A 22,080-nucleotide genomic window follows, 5' to 3' on the forward strand; every position below is an offset into this window, starting at 1 on the left:
GTACTGTTCTATGTTCTATGGTGGTGCGCCTCCAAACTGGCAACCGGCCACCTCCCGGTCCTTGGCACCATCTGCGAGGCCCAGTGCCCTCTGCTCATGGACGGTGAGGGGGCGCAGTACGGGTGCACCCCCTCCGGTTCTTTCCCACTCCCTGTGGTTGTGGCCCTCCTATTCGTGGGGGGGGGGGGGGGTTGAAACATCAGTTTTAGGCGGTACGACGCATGCAGCGCAGTTGTTGGGTATATGATGGCATAGGAGCACGGGTCACCCACCAGGGAGGGGGTTGTGCCATCCTCCTGGGGCGGGGGGTACAATTCACATGTGTGGGGGGTATGGGGGTTGGTGCCAGGGGCACGTTGCTGTGTACTTACCCTGGCTGCCCTCATCAGGTCGTGCAGCTGTTTGCGGCATTGTTTGCCGGTCCGTGGGGCGTGCCCCATGGCGCTGGTGGCATGGCCCACCTCCCCCCACACCCGCCGGACGGTGCTGAGCGGGGTGTTGCGGCCCGGTCCGGGGTACAGGACAGCCCTGCTCTCCTCCACCGCGTCCATGAGCGTGCCGAGGTCAATGTCGCGGGCCGTGTATCCGACGCCGGCCTGGGGCCGCTCCACTCGCGCTTCTCGCGGCGCCCGTGCTGGCCCCATGTGCGCCGCAGCATCGCTGCTCCTAGAGGCCCGCTGACGCCGTCGTAAAACGCTCCGGCGGTTACGACAGCGCCAACACTCTGCCCCTATAACGGAAAATCCCGCCTCATAATTCTCCAGGCTGGCGTGATTCTCCAATCCTCTGGGGCGGGAATTACATGGGAGAGAATTGGTGCAGGTCCTGACAAACGTGGCCTTCACCCAGTGGGCCTCGCGGTGGGCCAAGGGGGGTAACTCTTTAAGGGAGTTGCCCCGAACCCCATTGGAGGGCCACCCTCTCCCATAATGCAAGACCTGCCCACCTCACCCCCACCAGACCCCCTCTCCGCCCACCCACCAGAGGCCCCCTAATTAAAGATGTCCCTACCAGAGACCCTCCAGAAGAGAGATTCCTGCCTGGAAGACCCCCAGAAGAGAGACCCCCACCTGGAAGGCCCCCAGAAGAGAGACCCCCACCTGGAAGGCCCCCAGAAGAGAGACCCCCACCTGGAAGGCCCCCAGAAGAGAGCCCCCATCTGGAAGCCCCCAGAAGAGAGACCCCCACCTGGAAGGCCCCCAGAAGAGAGACCCCCTGCCTGGAAGGCCCCCAGAAGAGAGACCCCCACCTGGCAGGCCCCCAGAAGAGAGACCCCCACCTGGAAGGCCCCCAGAAGAGACACCCCCATCTGGAAGGCCCCCAGAAGAGAGACCCCCTGCCTGGAATGCCCCCAGAAGAAAGACCCCCGCCTGGAAGCCCCTAGAAGAGAGACCCCCTGCCTGGAAGGCCCCCAGAAGAGAGACCCCCACCTGGAAGGCCCCCAGAAGAGAGACCCCCACCTGGAAGGCCCCCAGAAGAGAGACCCCCACCTGGAAGTCCCCCAGAAGAGAGACCCCCCCTGGAAGGCCCCCAGAAGAGAGACCCCCACCTGGAAGGCCCCCAGAAGAGAGACCCCCTGCCTGGAATGCCCCCAGAAGAGAGACCCCCGCCTGGAAGCCCCCGAGAAGAGAGACCCCATCTGGAAGGCCACCAGAAGAGAGACCCCCTGCCTGGAAGGCTCCCAGAAGAGAGACCCCCTGCCTGGAAGCTAGAGAACAGTCCAGACAGAGGCAGTGAAACAAAATCACTCCCTTAGGGCCACCATGTCAGGCTCACGTTTGGTGCCATATAATGGAGTAACGGCTAAGAAAGCCAGTGCCAACAATCTAAAGGACAGCTACTTAAACAAACTAGAGAAGTGAAGAGGAGTTTCCAGGGAGCCTGAAATTAAAGGAACAAAGGGGAACTGGGAGCAGAACAGGATACGGTTCATTTCAAGTCACAGAACTGTAAAGGAGCTGGCTAGTGAGAAGTCAGAAAGATATCTGAAGTGGTTCTAAGGTTTGTGATATTTTACTATAGTTTGTGAAACGTCAATTGAAATGATTGTGGCGCAATCGGTGGCTGGATATCGAGATTTGTGTGTGTATAAGCAGCCAAGACAAAGGTGTTGGTGTAAAACCTGGAGTGGATTCACTTGTAGAAATAGAGTGGATTCACTGGGAGACGTGGAGCGGAAGCTCTGTTGAAAAGAATCCTTTGGAAAACGTGGAGTGGATTTCAGAATGCAAACTGTTAATGGAAAGCATGATTATGAGAGAGGGTTTTAAAGCGTGTTTTGGGCAGTGGAGTTTGGAAACTCTCATATGACAATCATCTGGGAGGATTCTGAGGAAGACACTAACTTGGTTTCAGAGTGGAGTGTGCGTTTGATCACAGCCAATCGGTGTGCCAGAAAATAGGGACTTAGTGTGTCAATGAGGTCATTGTAGCTTCAGATGTATTTTGTCATCCATGTTGATCTTAAAATCTGTGTGTAATTGTGGACCTAAGGGGAGAGGGGTGGGTAAAGGGGTATTGTATTATAATCCAATTTTTACATGTTGGATAAAATAAAATTTGTTGTTAAAACAAATTCACTTTCACGTTGCTGCGACTCTGTTCCTCCATGTGTAATAAAAAAACAGAGGTTAGGGGGTATGATCCAATGGTTATGCTGCGCCGGAAAAGCAGCTCGCCGGGGTGCAGCGTGGGCAATAAAACCCGGGAGACCCTGTTCCCGGGATCTACCCGGCTCGCAACGCCTCACGAGATCCAACACAATCTCATGTTGCGATGTAAATCCCGACCATTGTGGGCGGGATCACACCTTGGCAAATCTGCATATTAGAGCGAGTCAGTGAGTCTCACTTTAATGTACAGATTCCCGGGTGCCTGGGGCGTTGACATTTATTCCCTTCACATTGGGCGAGTACCTGGGGCGTTGACATTCATTCCCTTCACATTGGGCGAGTACCTGGGGCGTTGACATTTATTCCCTTCACATTGGGCGAGTACCTGGGGCGTTGACATTCATTCCCTTCACATTGGGCGAGTACCTGGGGCGTTGGCTTCATTCCCTTCACATTGGGCGAGTACCTGGGGCGTTGACATTCATTCCCTTCACATTGGGCGAGTGCCTGGGGCGTTGACATTCATTCCCTTCACATTGGGCGAGTACCTGGGGCGTTGACATTCATTCCCTTCACATTGGGCGAGTGCCTGGGGCGTTGACATTCATTCCCTTCACATTGGGCGAGTACCTGGGGCGTTGACATTCATTCCCTTCACATTGGGTGAGTTCCTGGGGCGTTGACATTCATTCCCTTCACATTGGGCGAGTGCCTGGGGCGTTGGCTTCATTCCCTTCACATTGGGCGAGTACCTGGGGCGTTGACATTCATTCCCTTCACATTGGGCGAGTACCTGTGGCGTTGACATTCATTCTCTTCACATTGGGCGAGTACCTGGGGCGTTGACATTTATTCCCTTCACATTGGGCGAGTGCCTGGGGCGTTGGCTTCATTCCCTTCACATTGGGCGAGTACCTGGGGCGTTGACATTTATTCCCTTCACATTGGGCGAGTACCTGGGGCGTTGGCTTCATTCCCTTCACATTGGGCGAGTGCCTGGGGCGTTGGCTTCATTCCCTTCACATTGGGCGAGTACCTGGGGCGTTGACATTCATTCTCTTCACATTGGGCGAGTACCTGGGGCGTTGACATTTATTCCCTTCACATTGGGCGAGTGCCTGGGGCGTTGACATTCATTCCCTTCACATTGGGCGAGTACCTGGGGCGTTGACATTCATTCCCTTCACATTGGGCGAGTACCTGGGGCGTTGACATTCATTCCCTTCACATTGGGCGAGTACCTGGGGCGTTGACATTCATTCCCTTCACATTTGGCGAGTACCTGGGGCGTTGACATTCATTCCCTTCACATTGGGCGAGTGCCTGGGGCGTTGGCTTCATTCCCTTCACATTGGGCGAGTACCTGGGGCGTTGGCTTCATTCCCTTCACATTGGGCGAGTGCCTGGGGCGTTGACATTCATTCTCTTCACATTGGGCGAGTACCTGGGGCGTTGACATTTATTCGCTTCACATTGGGCGAGTGCCTGGGGCGTTGACATTCATTCTCTTCACATTGGGCGAGTATCTGGGGCGTTGTCATTCATTCCCTTCACATTGGGCGAGTACCTGGGGCGTTGACATTCATTCCCTTCACATTGGGCGAGTACCTGGGGTGTTGACATTCTTTCCCTTCACATTGGGCGAGTGCCTGGGGCGTTGGCTTCATTCCCTTCACATTGGGCGAGTGCCTGGGGCGTTGACATTCATTCCCTTCACATTGGGCGAGTACCTGGGGCGTTGTCATTCATTCCCTTCACATTGGGCGAGTACCTGGGGCGTTGGCTTCATTCCCTTCACATTGGGCGAGTACCTGGTGCGTTGGCTTCATTCCCTTCACATTGGGCGAGTACCTGGGGCGTTGACCTTCATTCCCTTCACATTGGGCGAGTACCTGGGGCGTTGTCATTCATTCCCTTCACATTGGGCGAGTACCTGGGGCGTTGGCTTCATTCCCTTCACATTGGGCGAGTACCTGGTGCGTTGGCTTCATTCCCTTCACATTGGGCGAGTGCCTGGGGCGTTGGCATTTATTCCCTTCACATTGGGCGAGTACCTGGGGCGTTGACCTTCATTCCCTTCACATTGGGCGAGTACCTGGGGCGTTGGCTTCATTCCCTTCACATTGGGCGAGTACCTGGGGCGTTGACATTCATTCCCTTCACATTGGGCGAGTACCTGGGGCGTTGGCTTCATTCCCTTCACATTGGGCGAGTACCTGGGGCGTTGACATTCATTCCCTTCACATTGGGCGAGTACCTGGGGCGTTGACATTCATTCCCTTCACATTGAGCGAGTACCTGGGGCGTTGGCTTCATTCCCTTCACATTGGGCGAGTACCTGGGGCGTTGACATTCATTCCCTTCACATTGGGCGAGTGCCTGGGGCGTTGGCTTCATTCCCTTCACATTGGGCGAGTACCTGGGGCGTTGGCTTCATTCCCTTCACATTGGGCGAGTACCTGGGGCGTTGACATTCATTCCCTTCACATTGGGCGAGTACCTGGGGTGTTGACATTCATTCCCTTCACATTGGGCGAGTGCCTGGGGCGTTGACATTCATTCCCTTCACATTGGGCGAGTACCTGGGGCGTTGGCTTCATTCCCTTCACATTGGGCGAGTACCTGGGGCGTTGACATTCATTCCCTTCACATTGGGCGAGTACCTGGGGCGTTGGCTTCATTCCCTTCACATTGGGCGAGTACCTGGGGCGTTGACATTCATTCCCTTCACATTGGGCGAGTACCTGGGGCGTTGACATTCATTCCCTTCACATTGGGCGAGTACCTGGGGCGTTGACATTTATTCCCTTCACATTGGGCGAGTACCTGGGGCGTTGACATTCATTCCCTTCACATTGGGCGAGTACCTGGGGCGTTGACATTCATTCCCTTCACATTGGGCGAGTACCTGGGGCGTTGACATTCATTCCCTTCACATTGGGCGAGTACCTGGGGCGTTGGCTTCATTCCCTTCAAAATGGGCGAGTACCTGGGGCGTTGGCTTCATTCACTTCACATTGGGCGAGTACCTGGGGCGTTGACATTCATTCCCTTCACATTGAGCGAGTACCTGGGGCGTTGGCTTCATTCCCTTCACATTGGGCGAGTACCTGGGGCGTTGACATTCATTCCCTTCACATTGGGCGAGTGCCTGGGGCGTTGGCTTCATTCCCTTCACATTGGGCGAGTACCTGGGGCGTTGGCTTCATTCCCTTCACATTGGGCGAGTACCTGGGGCGTTGACATTCATTCCCTTCACATTGGGCGAGTACCTGGGGTGTTGACATTCATTCCCTTCACATTGGGCGAGTGCCTGGGGCGTTGACATTCATTCCCTTCACATTGGGCGAGTACCTGGGGCGTTGGCTTCATTCCCTTCACATTGGGCGAGTACCTGGGGCGTTGACATTCATTCCCTTCACATTGGGCGAGTACCTGGGGCGTTGGCTTCATTCCCTTCACATTGGGCGAGTACCTGGGGCGTTGACATTCATTCCCTTCACATTGGGCGAGTACCTGGGGCGTTGACATTTATTCCCTTCACATTGGGCGAGTACCTGGGGCGTTGACATTCATTCCCTTCACATTGGGCGAGTACCTGGGGCGTTGACATTCATTCCCTTCACATTGGGCGAGTACCTGGGGCGTTGACATTTATTCCCTTCACATTGGGCGAGTACCTGGGGCGTTGGCTTCATTCCCTTCACATTGGGCGAGTACCTGGGGCGTTGACATTTATTCCCTTCACATTGGGCGAGTACCTGGGGCGTTGGCTTCATTCCCTTCACATTGGGTGAGTACCTGGGGCGTTGACATTCATTCCCTTCACATTGGGCGAGTACCTGGGGCGTTGGCTTCATTCCCTTCACATTGGGCGAGTACCTGGGGCATTGACATTTATTCCCTTCACATTGGGCGAGTGCCTGGGGCGTTGGCTTCATTCCCTTCACATTGGGCGAGTACCTGGGGCGTTGACATTCATTCCCTTCACATTGGGCGAGTACCTGGGGCGTTGACATTCATTCCCTTCACATTGGGCGAGTACCTGGGGCGTTGGCTTCATTCCCTTCACATTGGGCGAGTACCTGGGGCGTTGGCTTCATTCACTTCACATTGGGCGAGTACCTGGGGCGTTGACATTCATTCCCTTCACATTGAGCGAGTACCTGGGGCGTTGGCTTCATTCCCTTCACATTGGGCGAGTACCTGGGGCGTTGGCTTCATTCCCTTCACATTGGGCGAGTACCTGGGGCGTTGACATTCATTCCCTTCACATTGGGCGAGTACCTGGGGTGTTGACATTCATTCCCTTCACATTGGGCGAGTGCCTGGGGCGTTGACATTCATTCCCTTCACATTGGGCGAGTACCTGGGGCGTTGGCTTCATTCCCTTCACATTGGGCGAGTACCTGGGGCGTTGACATTCATTCCCTTCACATTGGGCGAGTAGCTGGGGCGTTGGCTTCATTCCCTTCACATTGGGCGAGTACCTGGGGCGTTGACATTCATTCCCTTCACATTGGGCGAGTACCTGGGGCGTTGACATTCATTCCCTTCACATTGGGCGAGTACCTGGGGCGTTGACATTTATTCCCTTCACATTGGGCGAGTACCTGGGGCGTTGACATTCATTCCCTTCACATTGGGCGAGTACCTGGGGCGTTGACATTCATTCCCTTCACATTGGGCGAGTACCTGGGGCGTTGACATTCATTCCCTTCACATTGGGCGAGTACCTGGGGCGTTGGCTTCATTCCCTTCACATTGGGCGAGTACCTGGGGCGTTGGCTTCATTCACTTCACATTGGGCGAGTACCTGGGGCGTTGACATTCATTCCCTTCACATTGAGCGAGTACCTGGGGCGTTGGCTTCATTCCCTTCACATTGGGCGAGTACCTGGGGCGTTGACATTCATTCCCTTCACATTGGGCGAGTGCCTGGGGCGTTGGCTTCATTCCCTTCACATTGGGCGAGTACCTGGGGCGTTGGCTTCATTCCCTTCACATTGGGCGAGTACCTGGGGCGTTGACATTCATTCCCTTCACATTGGGCGAGTACCTGGGGTGTTGACATTCATTCCCTTCACATTGGGCGAGTGCCTGGGGCGTTGACATTCATTCCCTTCACATTGGGCGAGTACCTGGGGCGTTGGCTTCATTCCCTTCACATTGGGCGAGTACCTGGGGCGTTGACATTCATTCCCTTCACATTGGGCGAGTACCTGGGGCGTTGGCTTCATTCCCTTCACATTGGGCGAGTACCTGGGGCGTTGACATTCATTCCCTTCACATTGGGCGAGTACCTGGGGCGTTGACATTCATTCCCTTCACATTGGGCGAGTACCTGGGGCGTTGACATTTATTCCCTTCACATTGGGCGAGTACCTGGGGCGTTGACATTCATTCCCTTCACATTGGGCGAGTACCTGGGGCGTTGACATTCATTCCCTTCACATTGGGCGAGTACCTGGGGCGTTGACATTTATTCCCTTCACATTGGGCGAGTACCTGGGGCGTTGGCTTCATTCCCTTCACATTGGGCGAGTACCTGGGGCGTTGACATTTATTCCCTTCACATTGGGCGAGTACCTGGGGCGTTGGCTTCATTCCCTTCACATTGGGTGAGTACCTGGGGCGTTGACATTCATTCCCTTCACATTGGGCGAGTACCTGGGGCGTTGGCTTCATTCCCTTCACATTGGGCGAGTACCTGGGGCATTGACATTTATTCCCTTCACATTGGGCGAGTGCCTGGGGCGTTGGCTTCATTCCCTTCACATTGGGCGAGTACCTGGGGCGTTGACATTCATTCCCTTCACATTGGGCGAGTACCTGGGGTGTTGACATTCATTCCCTTCACATTGGGCGAGTACCTGGGGCGTTGGCTTCATTCCCTTCACATTGGGCGAGTACCTGGGGCGTTGACATTCATTCCCTTCACATTGGGCGAGTGCCTGGGGCGTTGACATTCATTCCCTTCACATTGGGCGAGTACCTGGGGCGTTGACATTCATTCCCTTCACATTGGGCGAGTACCTGGGGCGTTGGCTTCATTCCCTTCACATTGGGCGAGTACCTGGGGCGTTGGCTTCATTCCCTTCACATTGGGCGAGTACCTGGGGCGTTGACATTTATTCCCTTCACATTGGGCGAGTACCTGGGGCGTTGGCTTCATTCCCTTCACATTGGGCGAGTACCTGGGGCGTTGGCGTCATTCCCTTCACATTGGGCGAGTACCTGGGGCGTTGGCTTCATTCACTTCACATTGGGCGAGTGCCTGGGGCGTTGACATTCATTCCCTTCACATTGGGCGAGTACCTGGGGCGTTGGCATTTATTCCCTTCACATTGGACGAGTACCTGGGGCGTTGACATTCATTCCCTTCACATTGGGCGAGTACCTGGGGCGTTGACATTCATTCCCTTCACATTGGGCGAGTACCTGGGGCGTTGGCTTCATTCCCTTCACATTGGGCGAGTACCTGGGGCGTTGGCTTCATTCCCTTCACATTGGGCGAGTACCTGGGGCGTTGGCTTCATTCCCTTCACATTGGGCGAGTACCTGGGGCATTGACATTCATTCCCTTCTCATTGGGCGAGTACCTGGGGCGTTGGCTTCATTCCCTTCACATTGGGCGAGTACCTGGGGCGGTGACATTCATTCCCTTCACATTGAGCGAGTACCTGGGGCGTTGGCTTCATTCCCTTCACATTGGGCGAGTACCTGGGGGCATTGACATTCATTCCCTTCACATTGGGCGAGTGCCTGGGGCGTTGACATTCATTCCCTTCACATTGGGCGAGTGCCTGGGGCGTTGACATTCATTCCCTTCACATTGGGCGAGTACCTGGGGCGTTGACATTCATTCCCTTCACATTGGGCGAGTACCTGGAGCGTTGGCTTCATTCCCTTCACATTGGGCGAGTACCTGGGGCGTTGGCTTCATTCCCTTCACATTGGGCGAGTACCTGGGGCGTTGACATTCATTCCCTTCACATTGGGCGAGTGCTTGGGGCGTTGACATTCATTCCCTTCACATTGGGCGAGTACCTGGGGCGTTGACATTCATTCCCTTCACATTGGGCGAGTACCTGGGGCGTTGACATTCATTCCCTTCACATTGGGCGAGTACCTGGGGCGTTGGCTTCATTCCCTTCACATTGGGTGAGTACCTGGGGCGTTGACATTCATTCCCTTCACATTGGGCGAGTACCTGGGGCGTTGACATTCATTCCCTTCACATTCGGCGAGTGCCTGGGGCGTTGACTTCATTCCCTTCACATTGGGCGAGCACCATTCAGTACTGATCCCCACAAACGGGGACCAGATGGACCGGCACTCGTGGGTGATCTCCCAGGGGATCGAAGGCCCCCAGCTGCAATGCCCTTTGGGCAGGGTGGTGTCCTGCCACTGTTGGTGCCACCTGGGAACCTTGGCAATGCCACCTGGGTGCCAGCCTGGCACTGCCATGGTTCCCAGATGGCATTGCCAGCTGACATGGGCACTATGTGCCAATCTGGCATTTTGTTGCACGTGTGATCAGGCCAAGGGTGCCCTGCATGGGTGTTGGGAGTGGTGCGGGGGACACCAGGGACCCTCCCATAGTTCGTTCTGGCTGGGGGGGTCGGGGATCATTTCGGGGATCTCGGAGATTGGGATGCCATTTAAAGTGGAATTCCCTTGTGTACAAAACGGGGCTATGTGTGGCCTTGGCCGCGCGTACCCCGCTCATACCCCTTACACAACGGGAGCAGTGGGAGACATGTGGCTAAACACGCTCGTTACGGGACCTTGTTCCCATTCAGTTTAATCGATCCCATTGTCCTTTGAGCCAGTGTTCCATTCTGGGATCTTCCCATCAGTCAGTTATTTATTTTTGGCCAATCCGCCTACCCTGCGCATCTTTGGGTTGTGGGGGCGAAACCCATGCAGACACGGGGAGAATGTGCAAACTCCACACGGATAGTGACCCAGAGCCGGGATCAAACCTGGGACCTCGGCACCGTGAGGCAACTGTGCTAACCACTGCGCCACCGTGCTGCCCTTACAGTGCCATTCATGACCTCAGGACATCGTGGGAGTGCTTTTGCATCAGTTAAGTACCTTTTTGAACTGTTCTATTGTGGCAAACGTGGCACAGCCTTGTGCACAGCAGGATCCCAGAATGTGACAACGACGAGGTCACCAGTGTGAGATTGAGGGATAAATATTGGCCAGGAAACTCGGCTCCGCTTCGAGGCAGGTAGTGCCTTTGGGCCTTTGACACATAACTGAGAGGGAAGACAAGGCTGAACATCTCATCCCCAAGACGACGCCTCTGACAGTGCAGCGCGCCCTCAGCCCTGCACCGGGAGGCTGTAAGGTGGGAAGTAAAGCACATAAAGAGAGGGGTGAGCAAAAGACGAACGCTCCGAGATGTCAGTGCGCGAGCAAAGTTTTCAGGTGAGCGATGGTTCAAAAATACTACGGTTTATGATCAAGCCAAGCCCTGATTGCCCATATCAAACATTTCTCCCTCTGCCTTTCTGTTAACTCATCGCTTCCCATGAACCAAAGGTGAAGGTCGGTCTCTTGCTGGTTCCGTCACTTTTTATTGTTCCCTCAATTACCTGCTGACCTGCAATTTTGACTGCTTACTCTCCCAGCTGGAAGGGAGGGACATTGTGGGGGGAGGGTGGGGGTGTGTGGGAGGTGGATGGGGGTGGGGGGGGGGGGTGGGGGTGGCACGAAGGAAGTGGGTGGTGCCCATCTCACTGACATGGACCTCAGCACATGGGGCATTTTAGACCGCAGCCGGCTCCCGACATGAAGAGGCTCTACTGGGGCTGTGCCTGGTGTGCTGCCTTCCTTGCAGCAACCGTGAGTATTCCTGCCCATTTGACAAGGCATTGACACACCCAGCACCCAGACAACGCTTCTAAAAGGAGGGTCTGAGGGAGGGGGAGGGGGGGGGGGCACTGAATCAACATTTTGTTAACTTGAAACAGTTGCCGCTGTTGCTTGCGTTCTGACGATATCAGGGCAGAGCGAAACGATAAAAGCAAAATCACAGGCTTAGCAAAAGCAAACATTGATAACCCATTGTTGGATTAGGAGATACGTTTTGTCTGTCTGACTTTTTTGGCCACTCAGCACTTTAAAACCCAAGGACTGTTGCTGTGACGAAAAAACCCGAAAGGGCTTTAGAAACGACCCAAGGGGCAAGACTCGAGTGTCGAGAGTGATCAAACCGTTTAACTTTGGCTCGCCCGAGGAGCTGCGAGCATTGGATATAATGAGAGATTAGGCAGGAATGTTGCCTTGGGGTGACAGACGGGAGGATTGGAAGAGGACTTGGGGTTAATGTAAATCGATATTTGTTGGGGAGGGGGAGCAGTGAGTATTGGAGGAATTTTAACCTCATCACGGCAGACTATCTTTCCGGGCAGGGTTGAGCTCGGGGATCCTGATGACTGCATTTCCCACAACAATAACTTCCGTTGATGCGGGCTTCTAATGCAGTAAAACGCTGCGCAGGAGCATTAATTATCAGGTAAAGGTTTGACACTCTACCACAGGTACACAAACTATCGGCAGGGTCCCAGGTTCGATTCCCGGCTTGGGTCACTGTCTGTGCGGAGTCTGCACGTTCTCCCCGTGTCTGCGTGGGTTTCCTCCGGGTGCTCCAGTTTCCTCCCACAAGTCCCGAAAGGCGTGCTTGTTAGGTAATTTGGACATTCTGAATTCTCCCTCTGTGTACCCGAACAGGCGCCGGAATGTGGCGACTAGGGGCTTTTCACAGAAACTTCATTGCAGTGTTAATGTAAGCCGACTTGTGACAATAAAGATGCTTAAATATTCAATTAAATATCCAGATCGGTGACCAAAATCTCTGTCAAACAAATCTTTTTAGCAGCTTCCCCAAGGAGAAACGGGAAGCAAAGAAGATTTGGTGGGGGGAGGAGGTCTAAGAGTGGGAGGGTTTGAACCGGCGCTTGCCGGCTTCGGGACCAGCGAGGTGATTTTGCGGCAAAGTTACCGCCTCCTGATTGGCTGTCTCTGGGCTCACTGCCAAGTTAAAGGTGGAGGGCCAGGCGCCCGGCTACAGTCTGTGCACCACCAGCTTTGCAGCCCTCAGCAGCGCCACCTGGGTGTGACCTGGGACACGTGCTTGGAAGATAACATTTAGGGTGTTCCTGGCTTTGTAGGCCCCCAACGGGATGGTGGGAAAATCTCTCCAGGGGGAATTGTTGCGGGCATGGGGGGTCTGCCTTCCATCTGCCACCCTGGTTCTCCAGCTCAGGGCAGGAGATTTGAACCTGCCATTAGGACCCCTTCCCCTCCCCCCACTCCGGCTGCTGTTAGGAGTTGATGTCTTTTGGTTGAGGTGTTGAAGCCTCTCTGCCCTCTCAGCTGGGTATGGAAGTTACTGTTTCCAATACTCTCAAACTCTCCAATCTAGCCTCATAACTGAAGTTTCTCAACCATTCTTGTGAACCTCTTCTGCACTCTCTCCAATGTGTCCCCATCCTTCCTATAGTGTGGAACTCATAACCTATACACAATATTCCAGCTGAGATCTAACTAGTGTCTTGTATAAGTTCAGTATAACCTCCTTGTATTCTGTGCCCCTATTAATAAAGCCCAGACTACTGTTTGCTTCATTAACTGCTCTCTCCACCTGTCCTGCCACCTTCAATGGTCTCTGCACAGATACACCCGGGTCCCTTGAAGAATTTTTCCCCTTGTCTCTCCAGGCGCGATCTACCGGTCACGCCGCGCCTGAAACGCTGTGCGCTGCGGTGCAACGTGGCCGGTACATAACCAGAGACCCCGCTCCCGGGATCTACCCGGCCCACCACGCCTCACGAGATCTAACGGGATCACTTTTTTTGCAAATCTGCATATTAGAATGAGACAGCGAGAGGCGGGATACTGCGTCAGCCGCTGCCGAAATCGGGAAATGCGATTTGGCAGAGAATAGCTTCCGACGCCAAAATCGCGGCAGGCGCCGATTCGACGCCAAATCGGGATTCTCTGCCACCTCGAAAACAACCCGGTATTCTCTGGGGCCTCCGTGAGTCTCCGCCTCCAACGGCGCGGTTCACTTGTACTTTTAAAAATCATGACACAGGGGTGGCGGCTGCTGAAAGAGAGAGAGGGAGTACAGAAGGTCTCCAACTTCACCATAGTTTGCTGGCCGGGGGGGCTTCTGCGAGGACTTGGGGGGGAGTAGCGGGGGGTGGCCAGGGAACACCATTGCCGCAGCCGGCAAGGCAGCCACGCAGCTGCGCACACCGCTAACAGCCCACTTTGGGCCTAGTGCCACGGGTCATATAGGTGCCCCCCCAAGGCCCCCTCTAGGTGCCCTCTGGCCCCCGCCGACCCATCAGCTGTACGGGCGCGCTCCAGCACAGCCAGTGCCATCTTGTTGGCTGGGATATGTGTGTGTGTGGGGAGTGTACAAAGAACAATACAGACAGGAACAGGCCCTTCGGCCCTCCAAGACTGTACCGGTCATGATACCAACCTTGTCCAAAACCCTCAGCATTTCCTTGTGCTGTATCCCTCTGTACCCATCCTAACCATGTGTTTGTCGAGATGCCTTTTGAACACCGTTAATGTATCTGCTTCCACAACCTCTCCGGCAACGCGTTCCAGGCACTCACCACCCTCTGTGTAAAAAGCCTGCCTCGCACATCTCCTCTAAACTTTGCTCCACGGACCTTAAACCTATGCCCCCTGGTGACTGACCCCTCCACCCTGGGAAAGAGTGCCTGCCCATCCACTCTATCCATGTCCCTCATAATCTTGTAGACCTATCGGGTCACCCCTCAACCTCCGTCTTTCTAATGAAAACAGTCCGAGTCTATTCAGCCTTTCCACATAGCTAACACCCTCCAGACCAGGCAACATCCTGGTAAACCTCCTCTGCACCCTCTCCAAAGTCTCCACATCCTTCTGGTAGTGTGGCGACCAGAATTGTGCGCAATATTCCAAGTGCGGCCTTACCAAGGTTCTATACAATGTAGCATGACTTGCCAGTTTTTATACTCAATGCCCCGTCCAATGAAGGCAAGCATGCCGTGTGCTTTTTTGACTACCTTGACAGATCTGTGGACCTGTGGACTTGTGTAATGTGTATGTACGACTGCAGCTTGTCAGCCTCCCGAGTGTCGGTCTCGGACGGTGAATGCCGCACCGTTTTTCATTGGAATCGATTGTGTTCCACATGGTTCCGGTGCCAGCTCCTCAGCGATAGCAGAATCGATCCAGGTGCGGATCCAATTTTTCTGTTGTGAATATCCACCAAATTCTCCGTTGGCGTCAACACGTAGTCTCAGAAAAGGATCACCCAGCCCCTAAGCTCACTTTAATATGCAGTTCCCTGAGGTAACCGAGGCGTTGGGATCAATCTCCTTCACCTCGGAGAACTCGGGCGAGTGCCGTTCAGTGGTGGTCTCCACAAACAGAGACCAGGTAGCATGGCACTTGTGCGGGTTTCACAGGGGATTGGAGGTGCATGCCCATCTGGGTCAGGTGCCACCTAGGCACCTTGATACTGCCAGCCTGGCACCCTGTTAGTGCCACCCGAGTGCCATTCTGACATTGCACGGTTGGGGCAGCATGGTAGCATTGTGGATAGCACAATTGCTTCACAGCGCCAGGGTCCCAGGTTCGATTCCAGCTTGGGTCACTGTCTGTGCGGAGTCTGCACATCCTCCCCGTGTCTGCGTGAGTTTCCTCCGGGTGCTCCGGTTTCCTCCCACAGTCCAAAGATGTGCAGGTTAGGTGGATTAGCCATGATAAATTGCCCTTAGTGTCCAAAATTGCCCTAGTGTTGGGTGGGGTTACTGGGTTATGGGGATAGGGTGGAGGTGTGGACCTTGGGTAGGGTGCTCTTTCCAAGAGCCGGTACAGACTCGATGGGCCGAATGGCCTCCTTCGGCACTGTAAATTCTATGATAATCTATGATTGCCAAGGTGCCCAGGTGGCACCTGCCAAGGGCACTGCCAGGGTGTGAGGATGGCACTGACAAGGTGCCAAGCTGGCATTTTCTGTACGTGGTGATCGGGTTGGGGGAGGCCCTTACAGTGACTTGGTCCTTGGGGGGTGGTGCAGAGGTCAGGTTGGGACCTTGGGAGGTCGGGATGCCATTTTTAAATGCCGCCCCTCTCTCTCCCTGCACTGAGGAATTTCAGCGAGCAGGGCTTCTCAGTACAGGAAATGGGACTAAGTGTAGCTTGGCTGCGCGTTCCCAGCTGGGGCCCCGTATCTAACTGGAGGCAGGTTAGATAGCGTATTTTTCAGCGCTGTGAGCACCGTGAATCATGTGGCTAAACGTCCTCGCTATGGGATACAGTTCCCATTTAGTTAAATCGCACCCTCCTTGTTCTTCCTACGAAAATGCATCACCTCAGACTTCTCTGCATTGAACTTCATCTGCCACCTGTCTGCCCACTCCACCACCTTGTCTCTGTCCTTTTGAAGTTATACATTGTCCCCTTCACAGTTTACAATACTTCCAAGTGTTGTAACAACTGTAAACTATGAAACTGTCCCCTGTACACCAAGATCTAGATCATTAATGTATATCAGGAAATGCAATGGCGCCAAATCCAAATCCTGGGCAACACCATTACAAACCTTCTTCCTGCCTGAAAAATATCCATTGACCATTACACTCTGCTTCCTATTATTCAGCCAATATTGTATCCACGTTGCTACCATCCCTTTTATTACATGGGGCAGCACGGTAGCACAAGTGGATAGCACTGTGGCTTCACAGCGCCAGGGTCCCAGGTTCCCCGCTGGGTCACTGTCTGTGCGGAGTTTGCACGTTCTCCCCGTGTCTGCGTGGGTTTCCTCCGGGTGCTCCGGTTTCCTCCCACAGTCCAAAGACATGCAGGTTAGGTGGATTGGCCGCGATAAATTGCCCGTAGTGTCCAAAAAGGTTAGGAGGAGTTATTGGGTTATGGGGATAGGGTGGAAGTGAGGGCTTAATGTGGGTCGGTGCAGACTCGATGGGCCGAATGGCCTCCTTCTGCACTGTATGTTCCATGTAATCTATGTAATGAATTGTACCTTTCTCACACGTCTGTTGTGTGGCACTGTATCGACTACCTTCCGATGTCCGTGTACACCACATCAACAGCATCTCCCTCATCGGCCCTTCTCAAAAAACTCCAGTAAGTTAATCAAACAGGATTTGCCCTTTAGAAATCCATGCTGGCTCTTCCTAATCAATCCATATTTGACGACTGAGATCGTATCCTGAAGAATTGTTCCTGAAAGTTTGCCCGCTACTGATGTTAAACTGACTGGCCTGTAATTGACTGGGATATTCTTGCGATCCTTTTTTAACAAGGGTGCAATGCTCCAGTCCTCTGACACCTGCCCTGAGTCTGGGGAAGACCGGAAGGTTACGGCCAGCTTGTCAAGGTTTTCCTTCCTGCTCCCACACGGTGACCTCTGGTCCTCCCCATGAATCTTTCTATGGACCCCCCCACCCCCCCCTATTTTCCATCTATGTGCAGTCCCTCAGCGATGTCTAAGAACACAGTTGTTTTTCACATGTACACTGATGACACCCAGCTCTATCTCACCATCACCTCTCGAAACCCCTCCCCAGTCGCTCGATTATCAGACTGTTTGACTAACATCCAATATCGGATGAGCAGGAATCTATGCCAATTAATGATTTGGCTGAAACCAATATCTCCCCCCCACCCCCCTCCCCATTCCCCGACCACTGAGTCCATCCCCCTCGCTGTGTCTGAGACTGAAGCAGTATCTTTAGAGAGTGACGTGAACATGCTCCGCCCTCTGACTGGGTTTGTCTCATCTCATTTAGGTCGAAGGAAATCTGCATCCGGAATGTGAAATTCTAACCGAGATAAAGAGAGATGAAGAGCGGTGTTTACAAAGCATTAAAGGGAACGGGAATGCCTCAACCCAGGGTAGGTAATTCACATTACTGCAGTTAACCAGCATTTCATTTGCTAAGAATGATTAAGAATGAAGGGGCAGCATGGTAGCGTAGTGGTTAGCACAATTGCTTCACAGCTCCAGGGTCCCGGGTTCAATTCCCAGCTTGGGTCACGGTCTGTGCGGAGTCTGCACGTTCTCCCCGTGTGTGCGTGGGTTTCCTCCGGGTGCTCCGGTTTCCTCCCACAGTCCAAAGATGTGCGGGTTAGGTGGATTGGCCATGATAAATTGCCCTTAGTGTCCAAAATTGCCCTTAGTGTTGGGTGGGGTTACTGGGTTATGGGGATGGGGTGGAGGTGTGGGCATGGGAAGGGGGCTCTTTCAAAGAGTCGGTGCAGACTCGATGGGCTGAATGGCCTCCTTCTGCACCGTAAATGCTATGATTCAATGATTTGTGCAAACGCTCCTCCCAACTTGGGTCACTGTCTGTGCGGAGTCTGCACGTCCTCCCCGTGTCTGCGTGGGTTTCCTCCGGGCGCTCCGGTTTCCTCCCACAAGTCCCGAAAGACGTGCTTGTCAGGTAATTTGGACATTCTGAATTCTCCCTCTGTGTACCCGAACAGGCGCCGGAATGTGGCGACTAGGGGCTTTTCACAGTAACTTCATTGCAGTGTTAATGTAAACCTACTTGTAACGATAAAGATAATTTAAAAAAAATTAATTCGAGTGGATATGTGATCAGCAACTCGCCTCAGTGGCCAAACACAACACCTAGGTTGCTGACAGGATCTTGCCTTCAATTAGTGTCAGACAATACTTACTGTGACTATCGTTGCCAATGATAAAATGAAGCTCAGAGCTGGTCATGTTTCCCGATTTGAATTCTTGCACCCTTTCTTTCCAGGTTGCCGAATGATGTGGGATGGGGCCTTGTGCTGGCCCCAGGCTGCCCATGGAGAGATTGTCAATGTGTCCTGTCCAGCTGTTTTCTTACAGTTTAGCCCAGTACTAGGTAAGAGTTTAGGGTTAGGGTTAGGGTTAGGGTTAAGATAACAACCGCGGCCATTTGTGAGAGGTAGAGAAGCGGAGGGGTGTAAGGAGGGTATTCCAGAGCTTCGGGCCAGAGCTTCGGGCAGCACGGTAGCACAAGTAGATAGCACTGTGTCTTCATCAGCGCCAGGGTCCCAGGTTCGATTCCCTGCTGGGCCAGTGTCTGTGCAGAGTCTGCACGTTCTCCCCGTGACTGCGTGGCTTTCCGGGTGCTCCGGTTTCCTCCCACAGTCCAAAGACGTGCAGGTTAGGTGGATTGGCCATGATAAAAATGACCCTTAGTGACCAAAAAGACTAGGAGGGGTTATTGGGTTCCGGGGATAGGGTAGAAGGCTGAAGTGGGTCGGTGCAGACTCGATGGGCCGAATGGCTTCCTTCTGCACTGTATGTTCTATGTAACTGAAGGTGTGACCTCCAATGGTGGGGCAGTGGAAATTGGGGGTGCCTTCGGGGTTAGAATTGGGAAGATGCGATGTGGAGATGCCGGCGTTGTCTGGGGTGGGCACAACACCAGGTTAAAGTCCAACAGGTTTATTTGGAATCACTAGCTTTCGGGGGGTAGCTCCTTCATCAGTTGAGTGAAGGGGCTGGTTTAGCACAGTGGGCTAAATTGCTGTTTGTAATGCAGAATACAGACAGCAGCACGGGTTCAATTCCCGTACCAGCCTCCTCGAACAGGCGCTGGAATGTGGTGACTAGGGGCTTTTCACAGTAACTTCATTGAAGCCTACTTGTGACTATAAGCAATTATTATTATTATTATTAGAGGTAGGTGACACAAACATGTATATAGACAAAGTCCATGATGCAAGACGATACTTTGAATGCGAGTCTCTGCAGGTAATTAAGTCTTTACAGGTCCAGACGGAGCAACTGGAGAGAAGGCTAATCCCAGGTTAAAGAGGTGTGAATTGTCTCAAGCCAGGCCAGTTGGTAGGAGTTCGCAAGCCCAGGCCAGATGGTTGGGGGGTTAAATGGAGTGAGACATGAATCCAAGATCTCGGTTGAGAATGAGGGAAGCAAGCATATTTTGGAGGGCTGTGCGGCTGGAGCAGATTGCAGGGAGGGGGAGGGGTGAGGCCACGGACGGATTTGAAGACAAGGATGAAAGTTTAAAGTCACGAGCTTGCCTGACCGGGTGTTGGTGTGGGACAGCGAACACAGGGCTGACGGAGGAACAGGAGGTAGAGTCAGTTAGGATAAAGGCAGCAGAGATTAGGGTGAATAAGGGCAGGAAGGAAGGAAGCGGTTTGGGGGGGGGTAGGGTGGGGACTCAACATTTGCCTACCCCCCCCCCCAGGTTTCAAAACCCAACTCCACAACCCCCCCCTCGCTTCAGTGGAGCCTCCAATACCTGCCTAACCAAAACGCTCGTGCTTACCTTTAAGTCCAGTGGCCACGTTCTTCCTTCCTGGGGTCTGCCTAGAGATCCAGCAGTGATCACGACTTGCATCATGGAGCTGCTGGGACTATAGAGTTGTCAGTCATTCAGACTGGGCAGCAACGCTCGAGGACGGGGCCTCCTCTCTGTGAAGGATGGAAGTCCCCCCCCCCCCCCCCCCCCCGCCCTCCTCAGGTAATTAAGGCCCCAGCGTATTTCCTGGGGGCAGACATGTTTAAAGTCCGCATGATGCTGACTGACATTTCGGCAAATGGGCAAGGAATCTGCCTCCCCTGCCCTCCACCTATTTAAATTCACCTCATGGACGCCAAGTGCACCCGGCGAAATAGGGAGGCGCCAGTTTCAGACCAATTTGAGAGAATGTTCCGGAATGTTCCGGAGTCACCTATCCCTGGTCAGTGCCAATTGCGTGTGGGATAGAACAAGAACAAAGAACAAAGAAAATTACAGCACAGGAACAGGCCCTTCGGCCCTCCCAGCCTGGGCCGATCCAGATCCTTTATCTAAACCTGTCTTCTGTTTTCCAAGGGCCTACTTCCCTCTGTTCCGCACCCGTTCATATATCTGTCTAGATGCATCTTAAATGATGCTATCGTGCCCGCCTCTACCACCTCCGCTGGCAAAGCGTTCCAGGCACCCACCACCCTCTGCGTAAAAAACTTTCCACGCACATCTCCCTTAAACTTTCCCCCTCCCACCTTGAAATCGTGACCCCTTGTAAGTGACACCCCCACTCTTGGAAAAAGCTTGTTGCTATCCACCCTGTCCATATCTCTCATAATTTTGTAGACCTCAATCAGGTCCCCCCTCAACCTCCTTCTTTCCAACGAAAACAATCCTAATCTACTCAACCTTTCTTAATAGCTAGCACCCTCCATACCAGGCAACATCTTGGTGAACCTCCTCTGCACCCTCTCTAAAGCATCCACATCCTTCTGGTAATGTGGCGACCAGAACTGCACGCAGTATTCCAAATGAGGCCTAACCAAAGTCCTATACAACTGTAACATGACCTGCCGACTGTTGTTCTCAATACCCCGTCCGATGAAGGCAAGCATGCTGTATGCCTTCTTGACCACTCAATCGACCTGCGTTGCCACCTTCAGGGTACAATGGACCTGAACTCCCAGATCTCTCAGTACATCAATTTTCCCCAGGACTCTTCCATTGACCGTATAGTCCGCTCTTGAATTAGATCTTCCAAAATGCATCACCTCGCATTTGCCTGGATTGAACTCCATCTGCCATTTCTCTGCCCAACTCTCCAATCCATCTATATTTTGCTGTATTCTCTGACAGTCCTCCTTGCTATCTGCAACTCCACAAATCTTAGTATCATCTGCAAACTTGCTAATCAGACCACCTATACCTTCGTCCAGATCATTTATGTATATCACAAACAACAGTGGTCCGAGCACGGATCCCTGTGGAACACCACTAGTCACCTTTCTCCATTTTGAGACACTCCCTTCCACCACTACTCTCTGTCTCCTGTTGCCCAGCGGTTCTTTATCTATCTAGCTAGTACACCCTGACCCCCATACGACTTCACTTTTTCTATCAACCTGCCATGGGAACCTTTATCAAACACCTTACTGAAGTCCATGTATATGACATCTACAGCCCTTCCCTCATCAATTAACTTTGTCACTTCCTCAAAGAATTCTATTAGGTTTGTAAGACATGACCTTTCCTGCACAAAACCATGCTGCCTTTCACTGATAAGTCTATTTTCTTCCAAATGTGAATAGATCCTATTCCTCAGTATCTTCTCCATCATGTCCCTCTCCTTGGTGAATACCGATGCAAAGTACTCATTAAGAATCTCACCCATTTCCTCTGACTCCACGCATAAATTCCCTCTTTTGTCGTTGAGTGGGCCAATCCTTTCTCTCGTTACCCTCTTGCTCCTTATATACGAATAAAAGGCTTTGGGATTTTCCTTAACCCTGTTAGCCAAAGATATTTCATGACCCCTTTTAGCCTTCTTTATTGAGCGTTTGAGATTTGTCCTACTTTCCCAATATTCCTCCAAAGCTTCATCAGTTTTAAGTCGCCTATGTATGCTTCCTTTTTCCTCTTATCTAGTTTCACAATTCCACCTGTCA

The 22,080-nt window shown here is 53.1% G+C and overlaps 1 protein-coding gene across 1 annotated transcript in view; it reads left to right on the plus strand.

The window, feature by feature from the left end:
* Nucleotides 1-11,359: 11,359 nt before the first annotated feature.
* Nucleotides 11,360-22,080, plus strand: part of ghrhrl (growth hormone releasing hormone receptor, like) — a 133,751-nt gene continuing 123,030 nt past the window's right edge. Inside the window, exons 1-3 of the mRNA XM_072508078.1 lie at nt 11,360-11,471; nt 17,447-17,552; nt 18,425-18,532. Coding sequence (XP_072364179.1) covers nt 11,385-11,471; nt 17,447-17,552; nt 18,425-18,532 — 301 coding nt within the window. The 5' untranslated portion in view covers nt 11,360-11,384. The remainder of the gene's footprint in view (nt 11,472-17,446; nt 17,553-18,424; nt 18,533-22,080) is intronic.

This window comes from Scyliorhinus torazame, chromosome 6 (genome assembly GCF_047496885.1).
Source record: "Scyliorhinus torazame isolate Kashiwa2021f chromosome 6, sScyTor2.1, whole genome shotgun sequence".
NCBI classification, from domain to species: domain Eukaryota; kingdom Metazoa; phylum Chordata; class Chondrichthyes; order Carcharhiniformes; family Scyliorhinidae; genus Scyliorhinus; species Scyliorhinus torazame.